Below are 23165 nucleotides of genomic sequence, written 5' to 3' on the forward strand. Positions count from 1 at the left end.
AGGAGAACAAACTGAACTAGACATGGAGGAGGACCTGGTCACACTAGGCTGTTTGGAATCACAAAAATCAGGGGTCAGCAGCTCTACTTCTAGTAAGAAGAGTAAGAAATCTTGATCAGAGTGGCCACAGCATAGTAGTCTTTGGTACTAGTCTGGTGTGCTTTCCAGTATCTTGGGCAGAAACTGGTAGCAGGAAGAAGGCAGCTTTGGCCTCAGTCGACAGAAGCCCTTCAAAGCTGTCTCATGACTTTGCTAACAAGGCCAGCCTGCCCATAGCCCAGTTAGGGTTAGTCCTTTACCTTCAATCTTAGGCATCTCACCTCAACCACTTATTAAGGTTCCAGTTCCATTCTCCAGCTCAAGGTGAAAAGATCTCTGCATTGGCATTCCCCCCTTTGCAATCCAAAGTATTTACAAGTTATCTGGGCCCTTCTTTTTCTATACCTCCACTCAAGTTTCTGTTTAAACCTACAAGAGAAGCATCTTGTCTTCTAGAATTCTTTGAAATGTTTCACTCTGTATTTTCTTATTGTAGCCTTTAGAAATTTCTGAATTCCATACAAAGAATGCAAATGAGGTCGGGGTGTAACAAGAGGCAGAGGGACAAAATGGAAGTTGAAAGGATACACTCTGATTTGATGAACACAAACTCCTACTGCTGGTGGCAGATGTCCATGTGCCATACCCAACTGTAGTTTTGCAGTTTCTAGGAATCATTATATCTTTCTAGATATATAGAAGTGGTTGCTAAACCTAGTTAGATCTTGAAAAGTTTCAAAACCCAAGAACCAGAATGCTGTTAAGGCTGTGAAAATACTAAGGCTCCAATGTAAGTCTACCAAATTCTCTATAGTGATTGGACCTGGAGTGCGGTAAAGTGGCACAGCCTATAATCCCAGCATTCAGGAAGCTAAGCAATGAGAACTGAGAGTTCAAGACCAGCTCGAGTTACTGAGGGACCTTGTCCAGAACCCACGCCCCAAAAAGCCCCGGGAATATGTTTTCTAAAAGCATCCACATTGTTGAATGATTCTCATACTCTAGTAGGTAAGTGAACACAACAACCAGGGTTGGGTGCGGCTCTGTACAAACCAATCATTGGCTGATGTTGCTGATGTTATCTAGGGCCAAAGGAAACATACACATGACTGCTTTTCAGATTCTCTCCATGGCGAGGAAAAAAAAAATAATACATGTATTTATTTCAATTATCCTTAAGTACCTCTGTGTATAGCTTTGGTAACACTAGTTAGAATTCAGAAGACAGCCCAGATTCCATCTGGAGTACAGCAATAATGTGTGACAACTGGTACTTCCTTTAGTCTTTCCAGGGCTCAATTTTCACTAGGTATAAACAATTGTTGAATGTCTGCTGAAATAATCAAATAAAAGATGCAACTGTACTAATGGAGGACTGCCTGTCCCCCCTCCCCCCTCCCCGCCCTGCATTCTTAGATTATCTTCACAGCCCAGTCCTCCCTCCGCCCTCATTTTCCACATCTTGTGTAGCTCAGACTGGCCTAAAACTCCATAGTAAAGGACAACTTGAACTTCTGATCCTCCAGCTTCCACCTCTGAATGCTGGGATTCACTACCCTTTGTACTTCTTTATAGTAAAGAAACAACATCCGGATACAACAAAAACAAATGTGATTCACATAGAACATTCAAACAGTAATCTAAATACCAAAAAGGAAAAGGCAAAGTCAACCACCACCACCACATTTCTGGGCAATGACTGAAACGCAGGAGTAATGACTGCAATATAAAGAACCTACAGGAGAGAAAATGAACAAAATATGTTTCCTTTATAAAAGATTTAACAGTTTCTACAATAGAATGGTCAAAAGCACATCATGACAACACAGCCGACCATATTTCCTTAATTGTTAAGAACAAAAATAAAATTTGTCTCAATTAAAAAAAATGACATTTAATATTTAGTTTACCTTTCTTCTGAATAAAAATGAGAAAACAGGCTGTCTCTGAGATCATATATTTATTTAAAAAAATAAAATGGATTGACAAAGTTACCACATTATATGCATGCTAGCCAAGATTTCCCAAGCCCGTGAGAAACACCATTTCTTGATCAATAATAAAATCACTTCCTCCACAATATACAGACAGGAACCCTTGCCATCCAAATTTAAGGTCTTTATGACTGCTCTCACCTCACAAGCTAGTAGGTTGTAAATGTCACAAGCCGAGTTCCTTATAAAAGAAAGTCTGAGAAGACAATAAACAAGATGTTACTAAAAGATGACGATTTGTTAAAATTATAAAGCAACCATCGTATGGCCTGTAAAAATTTTACATTAGAATCACCACCACTGGGAATATGCTCCTCCGTCTGATAGTCTGAAGTCAGGAAAATCAGAGCACACGGCATTTTCCTGCATGCTTTCCAGAGCCAAACCCTGTCTGACAACATGTTGACTTTACAGGATGGGACCTGACATTCCCATTCTTAACAGGACAGTTAGGGAGTGTTACCAGTGACAAAGAATGAAAGTTATATAACATTGATTATTATAAATTACATTTGTTCTTCTTATCCACCCCCATTCTCCTTAACATGTTCGGATTCTTTCCTGCAGAAAACATGAGTTTAACAGAACCCCAGTCACATCGTTAGTGATGATTAGTGTGCGCTGCAGAGGCTTTAATTCTGAAGACATGTATATGCAGGTGAGATGCAATCTGATTGCAAACACTGACACAGTAACGAATCAAATCAAAGAAAGAGAAGACCTAAAAAGAGAAGAGATATTTGATTAGACTCTCAACATGTGCACAGAACTCCCTAACTTTCTGAGAGGAGGGAAGGGTGGCTTCTGACTCTCTTCTCTCCAAATTCACCTTCAAATTCATACAGTTGAGTAATAGTTGCCTCTTGGTGTCCTTTATAACTAAGGATTAACAAATCTTTCCTTAGAGAGATAGTAAATATGTTAAACTTTGTATTATTTATTTTTTGAGACAGAAGCTCCCACAGCCTAGGCTAGCCTCAAACTAAGTATGTAGCTAAGGAAGATCTTCAACTTCCAATCCTCTGGCTTCCAGTTCCCAAGTGCTGGGCTCACAGGCAATGCCACATGCCTGACTTTTTAAATATGGTGCTGGGGGGCAAATACAAGGCTTCATGCATGCTAGGCAAGAACTTGACCACTAAGCTATATACTCAACAAAATTATTTCACATTTTCTGAGTTGTATTCTCTCTTACAATTGCTCAACTCTGCCAGTATAGAACGAAAGCAGGCACAAACAATTTATAAACGAGTCGCTATGCCTGAATATAGTCTAAACTTCTGGTATACAAACAATCAGAAATTTGGAATTGTTGAGTCTTAACATAGGCAGGAATAGTAAGCCTAACAAACATGCAGGCTAACATTGAAGTCATAAAGAACTCTTAACACATTACAAAGGACTGGCTCACTCAAACAAGAAAACAAGTAGCTCCAAGCCACAAAATAAGACCATATAATACCTACCAGGGCAATCCAAAGTACAATATATTCATCAATGAAGCTGTTAAAATACTGGTCCAGAAACAACAGTGCTGGACCTATGAAGGCTGTGTCGTGCAGATGCATTTCACTTTTCGTCATGTGTGCAACCTGGGAAAACAAAATCAATGAAATAGGCACTTACATTTCGGAATTGTCAGCAACACAGTAAATCAGTATAGTGCTCAAAGATAAAGTTTCAAGAATGATATTCAAGAATGTTGAGCTTGTAAAACTACAAAAAAAAGTTCCAACAACATTAAAATTGTATGAGAAAGGGAATAGCCACGCCAACTATGCTGGAGGAAAACACTTGTACAAAAGGCAAAAGAGTCTCCATGTGTGTCCAGGATGACACTGAAGAATGCACACAAACCGGTTGACCAAATTAAAAAGTGGACAAGATAGTGAAAGGATATAGAACTTGAAAGAATGTCAGGCAAACTCAAAATGTAGTCAGGAGAGTGAACACAGCTATTCTGTTGATTATACTGCAAAGTGATTTATACTGCAAACTCTCAAAACTACTCAGGAAGCCACAAAATGAAATACAGGCCCACAAAACCAAAATAAGATGAACATTAAAACAGTAAAAACTGAGGTGCTTACCACAAGCTTATTAGTGATTTTAGCTGACACAAAACCAAATGTCAGTATATAAAGACATGGGTGCTTTTCAAACAGCTGAACTGCTGACTTCTTGTAGATCATAACAGCTAAGGTGATCACCGATCCAATATGGAGAAAAGGAGAAAGGACACTTGTTCCCTGTACAGAGCGGAGTTACAAACATTTAATGCTGTCAGATGCTTCATGGACCTACCACAAACACTTTAACCCAACCTTCCCAGAACCTCCCGGTATCTGCCCGCTAACAACCACAATAAGCTGGACTCAGGACTAGTGAGAAGCCGCTGCATGAGGTGTGGTAAAGCTCAAACAACACTGTGCTTGGTGGGTGTCACTTCTTTTTATACAGCATGTCATACTTTCCAAAACCATGGGTGCTGTGCCCAGATACATGAACGCTTATCAGGATACAGAAGTATGTGTAAATATTTATTTCAAAGGCTTAAAAGAAGTTCCAAGTTGACAAATGATTCTTTGTCATTTAAATAAAAACCAAAGTAATAGAACAAGTCTTAGTTTGCAACTCTCTGAAAATCTCAAAGTATACTCACTGCTATGGTTGATCCATTTTTGCCAACACCACCTGTGAAGATTACACGGAAGTAATTTGTACAGGAAAATATGGTCCCTGCCACAGTACAAAGTGCAGGAAAAATTTTCATTTGAATATTCAGCACTGGAATCTTTAATGGGTAGAGAGAAAGGGAAATTAAAAATATATACACATTCAAATAAGAAAATATTACAGTTATTCATACCCTTAAAAACTCTCCACTCCTTATAGCTAATACTAATGAAATGGAAATTTCCTTATCCTTGAATTATAAACAATATAACAAGTCTCAAAAGATGAAACTCACTTCTGACATGAACATACAGTATATGAGATGGAAAGATGGCTCAGAGGTCCCGAGTTCAATCCCCAGCACCAGTATGGTGGCTCACAGCCATCTGACGCCCTCTTCTGGCGCACAGGCACACATGCGGATAGGGCACCCATACATAAAATAAATCTTAAAGAGCTCAACAGGAATCATTTAAAAAAAAAAGAAAATACAGTGTTTTTAATTTGCATCATAGCTCATTAAAGTTCTGTGAATGCATTTAAGGTTTTTGTTTTTTAAATATAAAGGGGTGCCTTTCTATTTCTTTGTTTACTTTCTAAAATCTACCTCTAAATATGTAGTGCTTCCTAGTTGCTAAACAATATATAGCAAAAGTAATGAAGATATCTGCAAATTCTTTCTGAAATCAGCATAGTACAGAGAAAAGTTCTATGTATAAGAATTCCAAACTGAGAACTGTGAAAGCTGAGGGCAATTAAAGTGGCATTTACACTTTAAAAAAAGGTCAAAGACATCTAAACTGGTGCAGCTCTACAACCATACCCCAATGTAATATACAAAGCTTACTTTTCAGTAAATAATGTATTGCTATATGACTGTACCCTAAAAATATGATTTACCTAAAGTAAGATGAAGGGTTGAGATGAGTGGATTGATAACATACATTTAATCTTGCAAGAATAAGATCCATCATTTAAAATGGGAGACATACTAAATGTTTGAGGTCCCCAAAGAGTTTCTTCTTTTTTATATCCATTCTTTTTTTCTTTTCTGGTTTCAAAATTTGCCCAAAGGTAAGATTAGTAAGGCTAAGGCTATATTGAAGTAATTATAGGAACAAGGGCATAAAAGCCCACGGCTTTTTATAGGTAATGAGTTCTTACAATAAAAACATTTAAAACAGGGCAATTTATAGTATTCAAGACTTATGTGCTTATATTTTAAAGTCAAATGGATATAAGACACTTCTCTTTGTAATATAAACTCAAAAAAATTGGCAAAACAAATCCAAAACTTCTGAATGTTCCATTTTTTCAAAACTCTCAAGAACTCACTTTGTTTACACAACTCTCCTACCTCTTGCAAAACTGCAGCTCTACAAAGAAAGTGGAAGCAACTATTTGAATCTCAGTCACACTAAGCAGGATTTAATCTTCTAAATGAAATATTTCCACTTAATGTTCAGAAATTTGTACAAGACCCCAAATTGTCTTCTTCCTTACCTAATGTCCTACCCTACAGCCCAAGTTTAAGATTTATTTTAAGAGAGGAGATAATAAATAACAATGAGACTTTTAACTGCTGTGGTTTTTCAGATTTACTACCAAAATCTGATGCACCTGGCTGGCACTCTGTTCCTTTCCAATTCCCAGTCTCCTGTCATTCCCCCTACAATCCCCTCTACAGAGACAATAGTGTTTATGGCAAAGGCAGAAATATGACACTTGCCTGATTAGAGTATTGCACCATTACAGGGAGTACCCATATTATAACCAGGGTATCAGTACCCCGAATGAGACAACTACACCATAGTCACTCGTGTTACAACTAACCTGATCAAGCATCACTACTTGTATTTACAATTTGGGAAAACTGCTTTAATATCATGAAACCTTTGCCCTTTGGAAGAAAGAATAAACACAAATACTAAATTAATACAAAGCCTGGACACAAAGTAAGCCAGCAACTCTGAAGTATCCTAAACATTCCAGGGCGCTCATCAATTCTGACATGTTAGCTATAACATCAAAATGTAAGTTCAAATGTAGGTTTAATTTGAATTGAATTTTGAAATTATGAATATTTATTGAGGTTAGGCAGTGGTCAGGTAGAAATCAAAGGATAGTTTGTTGAAGCTGTTTTCCTTCTATCATATGGATCCCAATATTTGAACTAGGTCATCAGGCTTTAGTGGCAAGGGTCCTTACTGTCCGAGCCATCTCTCTCACTCCTGAATTAATTCTGTATTCTCTTTGGGGCCCTGACTACCATAGGTGATCAGTATGTATTTCTGAATGAAGATTCAGATTTTGTCCCTTTCCCTGTGTGTACCAAATTCCTGTTTTTTGAGACAATGCAGAACTATTTTCCTTCCACTTTATAATGTAAAAGGCAGTGAGCCAGGATAATGTGAGGCCAAGTACAAGGAATTCTCACAGGTGATCCCCTGCAAATTGGCACCAATGAACTACTTATAAAAAAACACTGCATTTTTACGACTTTTACCGCAAACTCAGAATCAAGGAAGGTGTGCACATTTGTTTTGTCGAATCCTTTTTCGTACTATAATCTCACTCATCATTATTGCTACTCAGGCCTTGTTTACTCTACAGAATTAGCTAAGGTGCTGTCTGAAAACAACTGTCTCAGGCTTGCCTTACCATTTCAGTAATCTTCCAAACTTGGGTGGATTAAGAATTCCACAAAGTTCTAATGTCTTTTCCATGGTCAGGGGGAAAGACCTGGCTTTGTGACAGGAAGTGTATACACGCAAGTAATACCAATGCATTACAACTGATTTTTAAAAGGGTAGAATGAGAAAAGTTTTAAATTCTCAGCACCTCTATCAGACACAATCTATAGGTTTTGTTAGATTTTGAAGATACCTAGTAATTTAGTAGGTTTTGTGGAAATAAAAATAAAATTTTAAGATTAGATATTTTATTGCAAAGAGCATCGAAATATTTGTAAATCATAGTAAAGACTTCTATTTATTTTCTTTAACAACATGTACATGTGTATTTGTACATGTGAATTCAGTGCCTGTGAGGGGCAGAAGAGGGTGTCAGATCCACTAAGGTTGGAATTATAGGGGGGTTATCAGCCACCTGCTGTGGGTGCTGGGAACTGAATTTGGGTCCTCTACAAGACCAGCACATGGTTTTAATTAAGCTATTTCTCCAGATTCATGTAAATTATTTTAAGTAAATTCCATGAAAATACTAAAAATGTTAACATAATTATAGCATCCAATAAGACTTTAAGGAAAATCACTGTATCCAAATTATTTAAGTATAAGGACATTTTTTTTTTAAGTGTTCCAGTTCAATGGTTGGGGATGCAGCTCAGTGGTAAGTGCTTGTCTAGCAAACCTAAAGAACTTAATCCCCAGCACTGGAAAAAAGCCTTTTAGTTCAAGAAAAACAGATGATAAAACATGATGATATAGTCAGTCCTCCAAATAATCCCAAACAATTTTGTTGTAGTACTATTTATCTAGCTGCTGTTGAATTCTAAAAGATTTAAGAACTATTTAATCAAAGACAGCACTTAAAAGAATCAAATGTAGGTCAAGCATGGTGGCACATGCCTTTCATCCCAGCATTTGGGAAGCAGAGGCTGGAGGATTTCTGTGAGGTAGAGGCCAGCCTAGTAAGCAAAGTGAGCCTAGGCTCTGTTACACAGAGAAACATTGTTTGGGGAAAAACAAAACAAAACAAAAAAGAGAATCAAATGTAAATAATCACAAGTGAACAGTGATTAATTTATTCACATATTCACATTCATACACCCACTGCTTCTAAGAGAGTCCCAAAGGCAATACATTTTAGGAAGAAACATACACAAAAATGTATTTCTTGTTTCTTGAAATGTATTAACTTTTGCAACTAAAAGTATTCCTTTCCTGTTGTAGAATATTAGTGAAAGATGCATTACATTTGTTTATGCTGCGGAACATTTGTTTAATGATGCAAATATGTGTTGCATTCTTTTACGTTGCATTTGTTTAACTCTGTAAAGCTGTGTTACTTTGCCTGTCTAAAACACCTGATTGGTCTAATAAAGAGCTGAATGGCCAATAACAAGGCAAAAGATAGGCTAGGCAAGACTGCCAGGCAGAGAATAAATAGGAGAAATCTTGGGAGAGAAGGATTGAGGAGTGAGAAAAAAAAAGGGACCAGTCACCCAATCACACAGTCAGACACAGAATAAAAGATATACAGATATACAGAAAGAGAGAAACGTAAAAGCCAAAAGTCCAGAGGCAAAAAGTAGATGGGAAAATTTAAGTTAAGAAAAGCTGGCTAGACACAAGTCAAACTAAGGCTGGACATTCATTATAAAGAATAAATTTCCATGTGTGATTTATTTGGGAGCTAGGTGGCAGTCCCCCAAAAGAGTAAAGAGTAAAAAACAAAACAAAATAAAAAAAGCAAACAAAAAACCCCACACCACCAACAACCAAACAACAAGAACAACAAAAGAAACCCAACACTTTCACATCAAAACAAAACCCCAGGAATTAGCAATAATATCAATTATAATCTTTAGTAAAACTCATCTCTTTGGAAAAAAAAAAGGTGGCAAAGAATGAGAAATCCAAATGCAGTAGCTGTCAGTCACTCACCTCTGCAAAAGAGAATCAAACCTATGAAGACATTTATAATATTTATGTCTGTTTTCTTTTACTATAAATGTGATTGCTTAAGTCATGTTAAAAATTTATAATTTAACAAGAATTTGGAAAATACCAGCGATTTTATAGCCTGAGGTTTTTTAAAATTCCCTATGTGAGCCGTAAATAAAAAATCTTTTCTCCATTTTGATATAAATGATGGGTTCACCAAATGTTAGTTTCTGAGTCAAATACAATGCAACTATATATACATATACATATATACATATACACACACATCCATATACACACAAATACACATTTAGTACTAAACAAATTGAAGTGGACATTTCTGACCCAAATTCAGATTTTGGAGCATTTCTGATTTCAGATTAGGAACAATTATATTCTGACAAATATTCCGAAACCCAAAATGACCTGCAATTTGAAACACTTCTGATCCCAGTCTTTTAGGATAAGGGATAGTAACCTGCATAGCAGTCTGAGATCAAACAGCACAAATAATTTCACTAAGTCTCGGACTGTTACAAGAAGGCAGGTCCTTCCTTTTAGTTTAGTGATGCAAACATCACAAAATATCACAAAACACAATAGGTCAAAGGCAGGACATCTGTTTTCTCAAGACATTCTGAGACTGCTCGGCCTAGGAGTTGAATTTCAAAATATACTAAGTCAGTTTCACAAATAGTTTAGGAAATGTCTTGATAAAGTCATGCATGGGAGTAGCTGATCTAATTCCAGACTTTGGTAGATGGAGACAAGGGCTATAGAAATAGTAAGAACTATAGCCTGGGCTACAGAAATAGTAAGAACGTGCCTTAAATAAAACAGGTGGTAATATGAAAAGAATAAGGAAAAAGCCACCTTCATCCACAATAAAAACATGACTATATTATCTTAGTTACAAGTAAGGACAAAGTCAACATTTGACCTTTTGTTGCTGTTGTAAGGCTGTGCTAAGCAGCCTAGGCTAAGAAGGTTCACTGTCTAGCTGAGGACGACTTTCAACTCCTGCTCTGTCTCTACCTCCCAAGTGCTAGGATTAGTTAACCTTTTAAAAAGTTAGTTATATAACTTCTACAAATTCTATTGAGAAAGGTAAAAATATATCTGAATCAACTTACTACCAGGTACCCCTAAGAAATAAAACATGGATATAGCACAAATACAAATATTTAAAGTATGTTTGATATAATGCCATATTTAAAGATAGGTTCTACAAACCAGATGTTTAAATTATTTTCAAAGCACCAAGTCATATCTCATTTTACAGATATTAAAATACTTTTTAAAAAACCTTAGGCATTTTATATATGTTTAAGATATTTAAGACAGTATTTTGGAGAGAAGTTTTACATAAACCACAAAGTCTATAAAATTAATAATCTATAGTCTAAGTGAAAGTTGAGCAGAATTTAGGTTTTATGATGTAGTTTTAGGAAAACAAATCTATTTTCCTTCCTTTCAAGGCTAAACTTTTTTAAAAAACCTGAACAAAACCAGTTCATCTATTAAAGGGCAAAGGTAATAAAATGATCTCTATACTTCAGTCACAAAAACAAAAGGTGTCCACAGTGACATCAACGGCACACAAATGGCATTGTGCACTCAAAGACTTGATTCAGAATTTTCCTGGCTGACTGCAAATTATTTTCATTCCCTTATCTCTTCTATCTTTGTAAGTCCATCCCCTGAGCACAAGGAATTAGTTTTGCCAGGGAAGTACCTAATTTACCATTAGGAAGGGAATGAAGTAAGGGAACGTCTGAGTCAGCCAATTTCTTGTATTTTGAAATTAGTCTGACTTTTAGGAATTATAGTCCTTTGGCTTACTAATTTTTTTAATACAATCACATCAAATAACTACTGAAGGGATAGCAGTACCAGCAGCTAACAGGTAACTAGAGAGCACTAACTTCCCTGCCCAATCTGAACAATACTGGAACAAACTGTAAAGTAACAGGGCTCCCTTTTATGCCAAGGGGGGACTAAGGCACAAGGCAGCCTGATCCCACCTCCCAAAATAAAACAAAGCAGAGCAAAACTAAGCCCCAAACAGAACAGGAAACAATCACACAAGGAGCGCCACCTTTCACCGAAAGCTTCTTATCGGGCAGGCAGTGCTTGCACTTATTAACCTGCTTGTGCAATGCGTGCCAGTGCAAAGTAAACTGGATAGTTACCTAACAGACAGAAGTTAGAATATATTCTCTCAAGAGGATCATGGGGGGGCGGGGATTGGGGTTTATAGTATATTTCAGGGCAGGAAGAAAAAGTCACAGTGTTGAAAATAATCTCATAGACTGACAAAATTCAGCAGTATTTATATTGTTTCTCTTTCTGTGCTGGAGTTAATTTACAACCTCAAATCCTAAATTTGTTATTCAGCATCAAGCATATGACAGAAGACCTAGTAAAGTCACACACTACAGAAACGGGGAAAGTAGTTTAACTGTGTCACAGTTGACTTACTTGTCACGTTACCTGTTGTTCCCTTGAATGTAAAATGGGTTAACAATAAGGACTCAGATTTTCAGTGGCCTTCAAAGCACACTAATGTACACAGAACTCCAAAGAATACAATTTTCATGCTCTAACAAGAAACTTGCTTTTGTCTGCTGTAACTTTCACGCTCAGAAACAAGTAAAAATACTTTAAACATTACCCTTTAACTTGATTGTCCCTTATTAGAAACACAGGCATAAGATAACATGCATTACATAGGATACATGATGTGAACAAAATTACCATAGATTGCCAAAAAGGTGGTCCTCCAATCACTGCCAGCAAATGCATGATTATTATGAAGATTTGCACTTCTGTCACATCAATTCTGATTAGGTACAAAAAGCCAAAAAAGCAGAATTACTCAAAACACAATTCCAAGTTAATTTCTTGCAAGCAAAGCAGCATTCCTCTATCATGCACAATGGAAGAAAAATTTCAAATATGGAGCAAAGGGGGGAAAGGAGGTATCAAAAGTTTGTTATGAACAAAATCACATAAAACCCAGAGCCTTTTAAATTCAATTTTACAAATTTCAGAGCAATAAAAACCCCCTTCTCCAAAGCAAATTTTCTATAGCTTAGCCTTTCTCACCAAAATGAAAAAGTGTATGTGTGTATTAAAATTTGAGTATCAAGCAGAGAATTACATTGTATATGTATTATGAAATCTTGAAGTAAGCTCTGCAGTAGCAACTGAAATGGTTAACTTTAAGAGAGAAAAAATAAATCACTGAGACCTTGACAAAAATGAGTGTATTGCCCCTTAGATATATTCATTTAGATAGATGCCTGCTATGCTACAGGTGTGAGAAGAAAATGAACCAATTCTTACACAGGTTCTCATTCTCACCAGGGTGACGACCCTCACACTATGGAGAGATAATTGAAAGCAGCTGAGCATGAGTTTAGAGATTACTGAAAATGACCTTATGGTCGAGAAGAGACAAACAGTGCAAAGGGTGGTGAGGGGGGATGCAGAAGTCAGAGCCTGAAAGTCGGAGTGGGGTGGGGGGGGGGGAAGAACATGGGCAAAAAGATTGAGGAGCAACGCCTGTGTGGGTTCCTTTCCTTCTGCAGCCTAGCATTTCACATACGCTTGAGACTGACATCCTTGGGTCATGGAAGCCAAACACTCTAATGGAAAGATTTTCTTCTACAGGAACACTGTTTTTTGTTTTGTTTTTCTTTGCTTTTTTTTTTTTTTTTTAAAAAAAAAAACAGGGTTATTCATTACAGAATTAGTAATGACAGGAATTTTTTAAACCCCTTAATGAATTAGTGGTTAAATAAGTTCCACATAACGGAACAGTTAGCAGCATTTCTGAACTGGCACAGCAGCGACCTAAGTGTTGAAATGGGAAAGTATTAAGTTGAAGGATGTGTATAGGCTATATTTTTTGGAAAGAATAAGACAAATAATACTTCCCTTTTATTTTTACCAGCAATTGTGCAATACACTTCTGGACGCATACATTGGAAACAAAGGAAACTACCATCTATTTGGGGAAGACAATGTGGGGACTGCTAGGCAGCTGGGAAGTAAGGACAAGCTTTTTCACTCTATACTTTTTATGATGTTAGTTTTTCCAACAAGGTGGATAACTATAAATATAAAAACCTAAGAAAAGCCAATCATCAACAGGAAGGAGGTTTAGTTTCTACAGAACAGATCCCCACTTCTACAATTGATTCTTAAGCAGGCAATCCACATGAGCTTAGGATATATAAGCTCTAACACTCAGAAGTATTGGCTTGAAACCAGTCTCTTCAAAATAAAAACTACTGATCTTTATTTGCTGCATTAATGTTTTAAATAAATGCATATTTAGCTGCAAGCAGTAATGTAATCATTTTAATATACACATTTACTGAAAAAAAAACTGCACTGAAGTAGCTAAAAAGACTCTGTAGAGCTGACCTGAAGAGTGGTATTTACACTCAGTAGCAGACTCAGGAGACTAAGCAGGTAGGTGTGTCAAAGATGATCGACTCTGTCTTGGGTGGAGGGTAGACATCTTACAACATTTTGCTGGAAATATGAAGTAGCCTTTTGGAAGGGGAAGGGCCAGAAGTATAGAATTACAAAATTAAAATGGAGAAACCTCACACAATTAATCTTTGAACTATGGATGAGTTTAAGAGAGAAAAGGAAACAAAAAAGATCTCTATAGGCTTAAGGTAAGGTTTCTAGGAAAAGTTTTGGAAGATTTTCTAACTATTCAGATATTGACTCTGTATGTGGGAGACAGAGTCAAGGAAAACTTACCAGTTGGCAGGGAATAAAGTGTTCTTTTCCCTATTTGTTTATAGGATTTAGAACAAATGTCTAAACTCCCTTCATGAGAACTGCCTAACATTGCTCCGAGGTCAGAGAGGACGTCAGATTCTGTTAGATACGGAATCATAGGTCTTTTTCTGATGTATGACTTGGCACATGGGTGCTGAGATCCAAACTCGTAAGTATGACTGAGTAGCAAGCACTCTTAACTACTTAGCCACCTCTTCAGCTCAATTTATTTCATTATTTTTAGAATGAATGTTCCCCAATTCAATGACTATCTTCAAAAGGACAATAATCATCCCACGAGAACAAAAATCCCTGGGGGAGGGAGAACTCTGTAGCATAAGAGCACCCAAAACAAAGATTTAGATATATATATATTTCTTTCCTGTAACATTAGTTTTCTACAGTCTAAAGCTCTAGAGGGAGAAAATAATTTTCTTTACCCTTGGAAGGTGTTTTGAGATCTTTATTAAAATCTTATTATAATTAATACTTTATTGGTATTGATTTAAAATAATTTACCTTTTCTACTTAATTTTAATACATTGTGAAAGGACAAAAATTTTCCCAGGGACTTTGAACAACATGAAATGTAATCTCTTGTCAGAGCATATCTAAACTACTACAAGCCAGAGACAAATACTGTTCAGATGGCTATCACAAAAGGAGGATGGGGAGAGGAGCTATAGATTGTAGAGTCTAAGGTTTCCTAGTCTCTGGATAGGGTGACTGTAAGGTGGCAGTTCCAAGGTCAAAATAAGGGTCAAAGTACACACTAAGCCTGTAGACCAAAATCAATTTTTAAAATTCTGTCATTACTTTACATTTTATGTATGGGTGTTTTGCCTGCACACATTTTTGTGCACCAGGTGTGCCAGATCCCCTGAAACTGGAATTACAGACAACTATGAGCTGCAATGTGGGTGCTGGGAATTGAACCAGGATCATATGGAAGAACAGCCAGTGCTCTGAACTGCCAAGCCAGCTCTCCAGCCTCAGCAAATCGTTTCCGCAAGCACTATTCGACAGGTATAGATACGGAGACACAAGGAAAATAAACGAGGCATGGTGGCACTGGCCTGTTATTCCAGTACTTGGTAAGGCTAAGCATGAGAACTACAGTTCAAGCCTGGGGTACAAAGTCAGACCCTGATATAAAGAAAATAAAATGTCCTTAAACAAATGTGAGTCATTTTAACCCCCTGAACAAGGGAACAATGAATTCTTTAGCTGACTTGAAAATCTCATGAGCCTTCCAACATTACAGGTTGGCAGCTTAGAACACTTCCAGAGATAGAAAATGGCCTTTAAAAGTAAGAAAAGTGTGAAATAACCCCAAGCTATGTAAGTTTGCTAACTATGAGGAAATTTTCTGACTTCTCTTACTACAGAGCTGGGAATAAACCCAGGGTCTAATACAGGGGAGGCAAGCTCTCCACCACTAAATTACACATTAGCCTCTGACTATTTTCTAAGTTTCATTTTTATCTCATCTTTCAGAAAGATAGTAAATGCATGGGTGCTCTTGGTTTGAGTTCTAACTCAGTTTGTAATCAAAAATACAAAGGGATTCATGAGAGCTGACAACCACACTCATCATCTGTTGCCAGAACTTAATATGGTTTCCCCTCTAAGATGAGGAGATAATCTAGTCTTTTCTTTTACATGTGTCATAAGCACATAAAAGTAACACTTGCAGCTAATTTGTAAGTTAACTATTTCTATTATAAATAGTAAATGTTTTGTAACTTGGGCTTACTATTAGCATGGTTAACATAGCATATGAAGTAAAGATAAATTCGGAATAGAAAAGCAAAACAAACAAAATTCCCTAGTTTATATTCTGACTCCTGAACTTATGTTTAAAAATGAAAATAAAAACCAAGTATTTCCTTTAAAAATCATCAATTTGAAGGACTTGGGAATCATATTCAATGATTAGGATTATTACTAACTACAGATGTGTTTGTAAATGGACAGGGATGTCAAATGTTATGGGTGAGGTACAGTGTTAGAAGACTGTGATGAAGATCAGCCAAGACATTTTACTTTCTACCCTTCATGATTAATACTAACTAATGTTAACAATATAGCTCAACAATATCTCCAAGTATTTTTAATTCAAATACTACATACAGAGAAAAAACAAATCTGTTTATTTTTTAAATAAGTTGAATTATTATAAAATAGTATTAACTACCACATGAGTACAGATCCTCAGATTTTCTGAGAAAATTAAAAAGAGAAATCCCACTGAGAACTTTAAATAAAGACAAATATAGCAAAGTCCTCTGAAGCAGAGGAACTAGGGGGTAGATACAGATTTAAATGGCAACTTTTCAAACAGAAAAACTCAGGGTCTTTTTCGCCCATTTTAGCATCAAGTCAGTATACAGTTAAAAAAATTACTGTCTTGCTTTGCTTCTCTATCAGTCAGTTCTAGAAGAAATCTGTATAATCTGGAAGTTGTTAAGGCTTTAAAATATGAAGATAAAGAAGATTCACTATATGCAGTATGCGTTTTTAATACTTCCTATCCTTACAGCTACACTAAGAGGTAGAAACAGTATTACCATTTTATATTTGAGGAAACTCCGAAGTGTTAAGTGACTTTTCCAAAGTTACAAGGAAAATAAGCAAAACCTTGAACAAGTAAGGGGAGTGTTGTTCTTAATGCAATCGCAAAATTCTTTAATTTTTAATCTATCAGCTGAGATAATAATTTGTCTTAAGTTTTCACTTTTTATTATCATTTCAGGGTGAAGTTTCTGTATTGTAATACAATTTTACCAAAAACTGCTAGACTGGAATAGACAATAGAGGAAATTTAAAGGCTAATAAATTCATTTAGAAACAAATTAGTAAAAACAACTTTTTCTAAAGCATTTTTCCTCCAACTTTGAATAAAATTTCATAGATCTGATGGTTTAATTTCAGTTAAAATTAGTGATCATTGAAAGAATGATCATATAAGACAAAGCAATAAATACAAGGAACAAAAGAAAATCTCTGAACATTCATACCCAATGAAACCAAAAATACATATCTGGAGACAACAGCACATTTTGAAAATAAAACTTTTTTGTCACATTCAAATGTATCAGTCTCCAAAAATATTTTAGCACAGCACAAAGGGCTCCATAAATTTAGGGTACTTTAAAAAAAAATTCCTTTCGTTGATGCTAGGGATCAAAGTCATAGCTTCGGATATGCTAGGCAAACACTCAACCACCAAGTTACCTCCTGGACCAAAATATCTCTTATTTTGATTTTTATAAACAAACATTATGAAAGTAAATAACACTGCCTTCATTCTGACTGTTACTTTCATTGATATTACAGGTAAAAATGTGGTTAGCCCCTAATAACAAACAATGAGCTATCACAAACAACATATCCAGACAATTACAGTGAGCAATGAGAGGCCTTGTGACAGAGAAGAATGAAGAAGGGCAGAGTGAGGTCCAATGAAAATGGCTATGGAACCTACTAGTGAATTTCTCAGTATTCTCCACGCCCCAAAGTTCTTTTGTCTCCAGCACTATTATTCTGTCACTGCGATCTGAGTTTAGAATGCTGTAATGTGCCCTTCAGAGAGTTCTCTGCTAAGGTGGAAGAGAATGCAGGCTTGCATAGTCAGAATGATTTGTCAAGTTTTCATACGGACAAATACTTCCCCACATTTCTTAAATGGTAAAATAAGACAAGAGTAAGCTACTCCTGCTTGTAAATAAGCTTCCCTATTATGGTTGAAAGATTACCTGACTAGGGAAACATTTCCTAAAAGTCAGAGGGTCAAAAGTATAATTCTAACACGAGAAGGAAAACCCGTATATTAACAGTTAGCACTTCATCAGGGAAATACATCTACTGGAGAAAAAAGGGTAAAAAGGGAAGGCATTCAAAGGACAGCTATAGAAACAAGAGAGCTAAGGGTAGTCTCAAAAGCACAAAAAGGAGAAGAAAACATTAGAAAGAAACAGAAATGGGACTAGATGAGACTAGCTTCTAGCGTAAATTTGTGAAATTACTGTTTCTTTTGTTTTTGTTAACACTAAGATTATTGCTAATCCGAGCAGAACTAGAAAGAATAGTTAAAGGACATGCATAAGAAATTACGAAAATAAGCAGAATGTTTCCTATATGGAGTTTTTTTCAACTTATTTGAAAAACAAAACTCTGCTTGTTTTTTATTTTTAAATGTGTGTATATAAATCATTAATAATATTTATATAAATATATTTCTTTCATGTGCATGAAAGAAAAAGACAAAAATAATGGTGGAAAGGTGCTTTAAAAATATCACATGGATTGTAAACAATATTAAGTACTACAGGTAAATGGGAGACAGAATTGTCACCAGCATCAAACCAGAGATACTGCTTTTGAAAAGTTTTGTTTTATATATGTATATATATGTAAAGGGTAGATTTTTATTGCCCTATTATATTTTAAAATAATTCATTTTCTAGTAACATTTATCTCTAAAATATCACCAGAAACATTTGAATTTTCATTTCTTCAAACATTCTGTGCATGACAAAGGTGCTGTCTTTATTGAATTCACGCCATTGTTCATTAGACTGCATGAATATTCTAGCAGTTACCGTCAAGTTCCAGAACCAAGGCCCCAGGGTTCCTGAGAGAAGCTGGAATAATATAATTATGATCTGGGACTCTGTAACATCGAATCTATGCATAAGAAAACAAACATTTCAAAATAACTTTACTCAGATATTTTTCTCATGATCCCTATTAAAACAGGTAGCAAAAACTAGATTTCAAAGAAAGCATTACCTTTATAAAGAAGCCACACAAAATGACACAATTCATGTGCTATTAAGCTATCCTTGTGCATATAAAAATATTTCTTATTCAAATCACATTAGTAGTTTAAGAAGTTAAAATATAACACACTAAAATGACTTGTAAGTAGACACTTAGAAATATTAGTACTAAAAATATAATCAATTACTGAAGAGTGGCAAATGTTATTTGTTATGTAATTTCACTAAGTCACAAGTCCCTCCAGTAATAAAAACCAGCAGACCTTCTTATAGACAACTACATTCCTGGCCCCCAATTATCTGCAAGTTTCATTTTTATTTCTGAGTTGAGCAAGACAGCTAACAAATGCATTTAATTTCAATCTAGTACATTATTTAATGAGATACAAAGTGATTTAAATAAATTTTGTGATATGAGTTACTCTTTTTTCCACAGGATCACGTATTATCTCCAGTTTTGGGATCAAACCAAGGACCTTGTGCATGTTACTAAGCAACCCACCATGGAGCTACCAAGGCATCTTTGGATCCTGGCCTTGGTTCACCTATTCTGGCTTCCCTAGTGTTGCAATTCTAGACCTGTGACACCACGATAAACACTTAAAAAAAAAAAAAAAAAAGAAAGAAAATCAGGATTCCTAGCCCAGCTGGCCTCTAAATCTCTACCCAAAGGGAGACCTTAAACTTCTGGTCTTCCTACCTCCACCTCTAGAGTCTCAGATTATAACCATGTCCTGTCAGGTCTGCTTATGAGGTTGGAGACAGAATCCAAGGTTTTGTGTATGCTAGGCAAGCACTATACCAACCGAATTATATCCTGCCACACTGGCACCCAATTTTTAAAACATGTTTTTTCCCTGCAAGATCAGGAGATATTTCTTTCGTTCTACAAGCACCATTTTAAAAATAAACATTATTTGAAAGTCACAATCTTGTAATAATTTTCCTACTTCTTCTATCTCAAAAAGTACCTATTAGGTAGGTACATGTGGAAATGAAAAAGAAAAAGAAAGGAGAGATGGCTCAGTGGTTAAGAGCATTGCCTGCTCTTCCAAAGGTCCTGAGGTCAATTCCCAGCAACCACATGGTGGCTCACAACCATCTGTAATGAAGTCTGGTGCCCTCTTCTGGCCTGCAGACATACACACAGAGAGAATATTGTATACATAATAAATAAATATTTCAAAAAAAAGAAAGAATAATATAATGAAGATGGTCTTCTCTTTTACTGTGGATGGAGAAAAAAAAATCAAATAAACAAGCTGGCTGTGGGAAACACCTAGCAGGTATAGGCAGGAGACCCAGAAGTTCAAGGCCACCTTCGGCTATCCAGTTTGAGGGTACTCTGTTTCAAAAACCAAATCAAATTGGCCATCTTGTGTACTGCCTGCTAATCTCTAAATCTTCCTTTCTTTCGCCTTTCTCCCAAATTCCACACAAACATCATAATTCTCAACCACAATAAATTAGTTACTTTTTAAATTAACATCCAGTGCAGTTTTGGAATATAAATAATCAAAGAAAATAATTGTATAGCATATCCTTTTAAAGACAATTAAAATTAATCTAAATTAGGAACCAAGAATGCTGACAATAGAAATATGTTCTTAAATTTACCCAATGATCAAGAAACCCTACCTATAATTTCATTTTTACACTAATAAAAATATTCATCTTAGAATAGTAATTATAACTCTAGGCTCCCAATGAATGAGCCCAGGCTTATTCAACGTTGGTACATGCCTAGAAATCCAGCATTTGTAGCCTGAGGCACAAATATGAGTTCAAGAACAGTTTAAGTCTAAGATGAGATTCTGTCACAAGCGAATCATCACCAACACACAGCTAGGCAAGAACGAAAAGGAAGATCTCTCATTAGTGACTTATGTGATAAAGTCTTGAAAAAAAATATATATATACACACAGAGTACACAAGTACTCCGTGTACAGCATCCTGATTCTTCATCAGAAAATGGATTAGACATTAACATTAAGAAATTAAATATTAAATACAGAGGTGGCTCTGTGGTTAAAAGCATTGGCTGCTTTTGTAATAGACTGAGATTCAGTTTCTAGTACCCACCAAGGCAGCTCACAATCCTCTATAATTAACCCCAGTTCCAGGGATCTGACACCCTCTTCTGGTTTCTGTAGACACTGCATGAAAGTGGTGTACAAACACACATATAGGCATTTGCACACACACATACATACACACACACACAAAATCATAAAAATAAAGAAGTCTTTAAAAAGATTTACTTACTCTGTTCTTTAAATATTTTAAGTAATACTGGATACCAAACCTAGTCCATGCACACAGCTGGTAAGTGTACTACCATTTAGCCACATTACCAGTTTCAACAAGTCTTTTAAGTCTTCAATAAATTATTTTTAAGAAATTATTACTTGAACAAGAAAACAGAGTTTTCAGACTACAAGTAGAATATATAGTTTAACATTTTTCATATAACTATGGAGGGGAAGGTGTAAGTTTATTTAATAGAAATAATTTTTATGGTATCATTTGTAGTTAAAATAAATATAAAATCTTAATAGTACAGGCTGAAAAATGAAATAAAAGTATTGTGGAAGTCAATATTCCACCAAATTGTAAGTACACTGGAAATAATGCCATAAAATTAATACACTCTCAGACTGTATATGTAACGAGATGTCAGAGATCACTTAACATTAAATTCATTTAACTGCATTCTAGAACAGCCTGGGCTAGAATAAGACCCTATTTCAAACAAACAAACATTCCCAAAGAGTTCAGCCTTTAGAGTTTGGGGGATTTTTTTTAAGGCCAATGTTTTGCATAAATACAATTTCTATTAAAAGATTAAGGTAGCTCACAAAATTTGTAAGCATATTTCATTAAAAATGATTTTTGTGGCACGGTAGCACACGCCTTTACTCCCAGTACTCAGGAAGTGAAACAGGTGAATCTCTGTATTTTGAGTCCAGCCCGGTTGCAGCCTATAGTTCCAGGCTAGCCAGTGCAGCCAGGGCCTTATGGTTAGAACCATAGAATTAAATAAATAAATTTAATTCTATACACACATCTGTAGGGTTATTAATCTACAAACACCCAGATATAGGAAGTCTAAGACTTAAGACTAGAAATAAGAACTTTCATATAATCTAAACTATCATCATTTAAAGATGATCACAAATGAGCTAAAATACAACTGCTGTGGTACATGGAAAAGGAATGCAATATTTTTCACAGCACACAATACTTCTTTGTCTCAAGATACAGAAAGAAAACTATTCACTTCCAACACTCCTGTAGCATCTGGCAGCAGCTAACCCCATCCATCTGCAGGGACTTAGTATGTCCTTTCTTCTACGGCAACTCAACACATCTCCTCTCTCACCAGCCAAACTCTCCTACTGAGCTCCCTGACTTCATTTCCTTCCCCAATCCTTCAGATCAAGGCAAATAAAAATATAAAGGGCTAGGCTAGGCTTGGATGAGTGTGAGTAAATAGCACTGACTTAGTCTAAGAGGACCATGACACAAGGGTCTGTCTAGATGGTATAGTCACTACCATTTTCTGTGGAAGGCAGATATTAGCTGTAACCACAGCACAGGGCTAAAAGATGTATGTACTCACACACTTTGAAAATATGTGTTCAAAGGCCGTTTTTTCCTCACAATGCTATATTTTAAATAAAAAGTATTTAGTCACAGATGAGTTAAAATCCTTTAAAAAATATTTATTAGATTCAGAGGCCAGATGGTGTCAGATCCCTTAGAGATGAACACCAGGTAGGTGTGCTGGGAACTAAAATATGTCCCCTGAAAAAACAGTACACACTTTTAACCATTGAGCCATCTCTCTATCTCTGATGAACTAAAATGTTTTGCTTACAATTGTTCAAGATATTATGAACTTAAAATTGGAACTAAAAACATTAGCATGAAAGAGACTAAGAAGAACAAAAATGTCTTTTTATTTTTTGCTTAATTTTTTGAGATAGAGTCTTCCTATGTGGCCCATGCGGGCTCTGATCTTCCAATCGTCTTCCCTCAGCTACCCAAGTTCTGGCATGCACCATTATGTCCATCTACAAATTTATTTGGAAAACATCTTATTTGATAAGGTTACTGAAAGCACGAAGATCTGAATTTATTACATGTAAAAAGGAAATGTTCAGGATCTTTCACCCAGGTATAAATGACACTAAGACAATTCAAATAAAAGAATTCAAAAGTAGTATTTCTAATGTCG

At 35.9% G+C, this 23165-nt stretch overlaps 1 protein-coding gene across 3 annotated transcripts in view; it reads right to left on the bottom strand.

Annotated features, from left to right (window-relative positions):
- Positions 1-1980: 1980 nt before the first annotated feature.
- The window catches only part of Cept1 (choline/ethanolamine phosphotransferase 1), a 42634-nt gene continuing 21449 nt past the window's right edge, over positions 1981-23165 (bottom strand). For 2 of the 3 annotated variants that reach the window (XM_050130984.1, XM_050130982.1), the window contains exons 5-9: positions 18745-18829; positions 4696-4827; positions 4124-4282; positions 3500-3625; positions 1981-2754 (exon numbers count right to left, since the gene is read on the bottom strand). In XM_050130984.1, coding sequence (XP_049986941.1) covers positions 2635-2754; positions 3500-3625; positions 4124-4282; positions 4696-4827; positions 18745-18829 — 622 coding nt within the window. In that variant the 3' untranslated portion in view covers positions 1981-2634. Of the gene's footprint in view, positions 2755-3499; positions 3626-4123; positions 4283-4695; positions 4828-12094; positions 12180-18744; positions 18830-23165 lie in introns of all 3 variants that reach the window. The other variant, XM_050130983.1, reaches the window with a different exon arrangement.

Source organism: Alexandromys fortis, unplaced genomic scaffold, assembly GCF_014885135.2.
Source record: "Alexandromys fortis isolate MF-2015 unplaced genomic scaffold, M_Fortis_MF-2015_v1.1 scaffold_356, whole genome shotgun sequence".
NCBI lineage: Eukaryota > Metazoa > Chordata > Mammalia > Rodentia > Cricetidae > Alexandromys > Alexandromys fortis.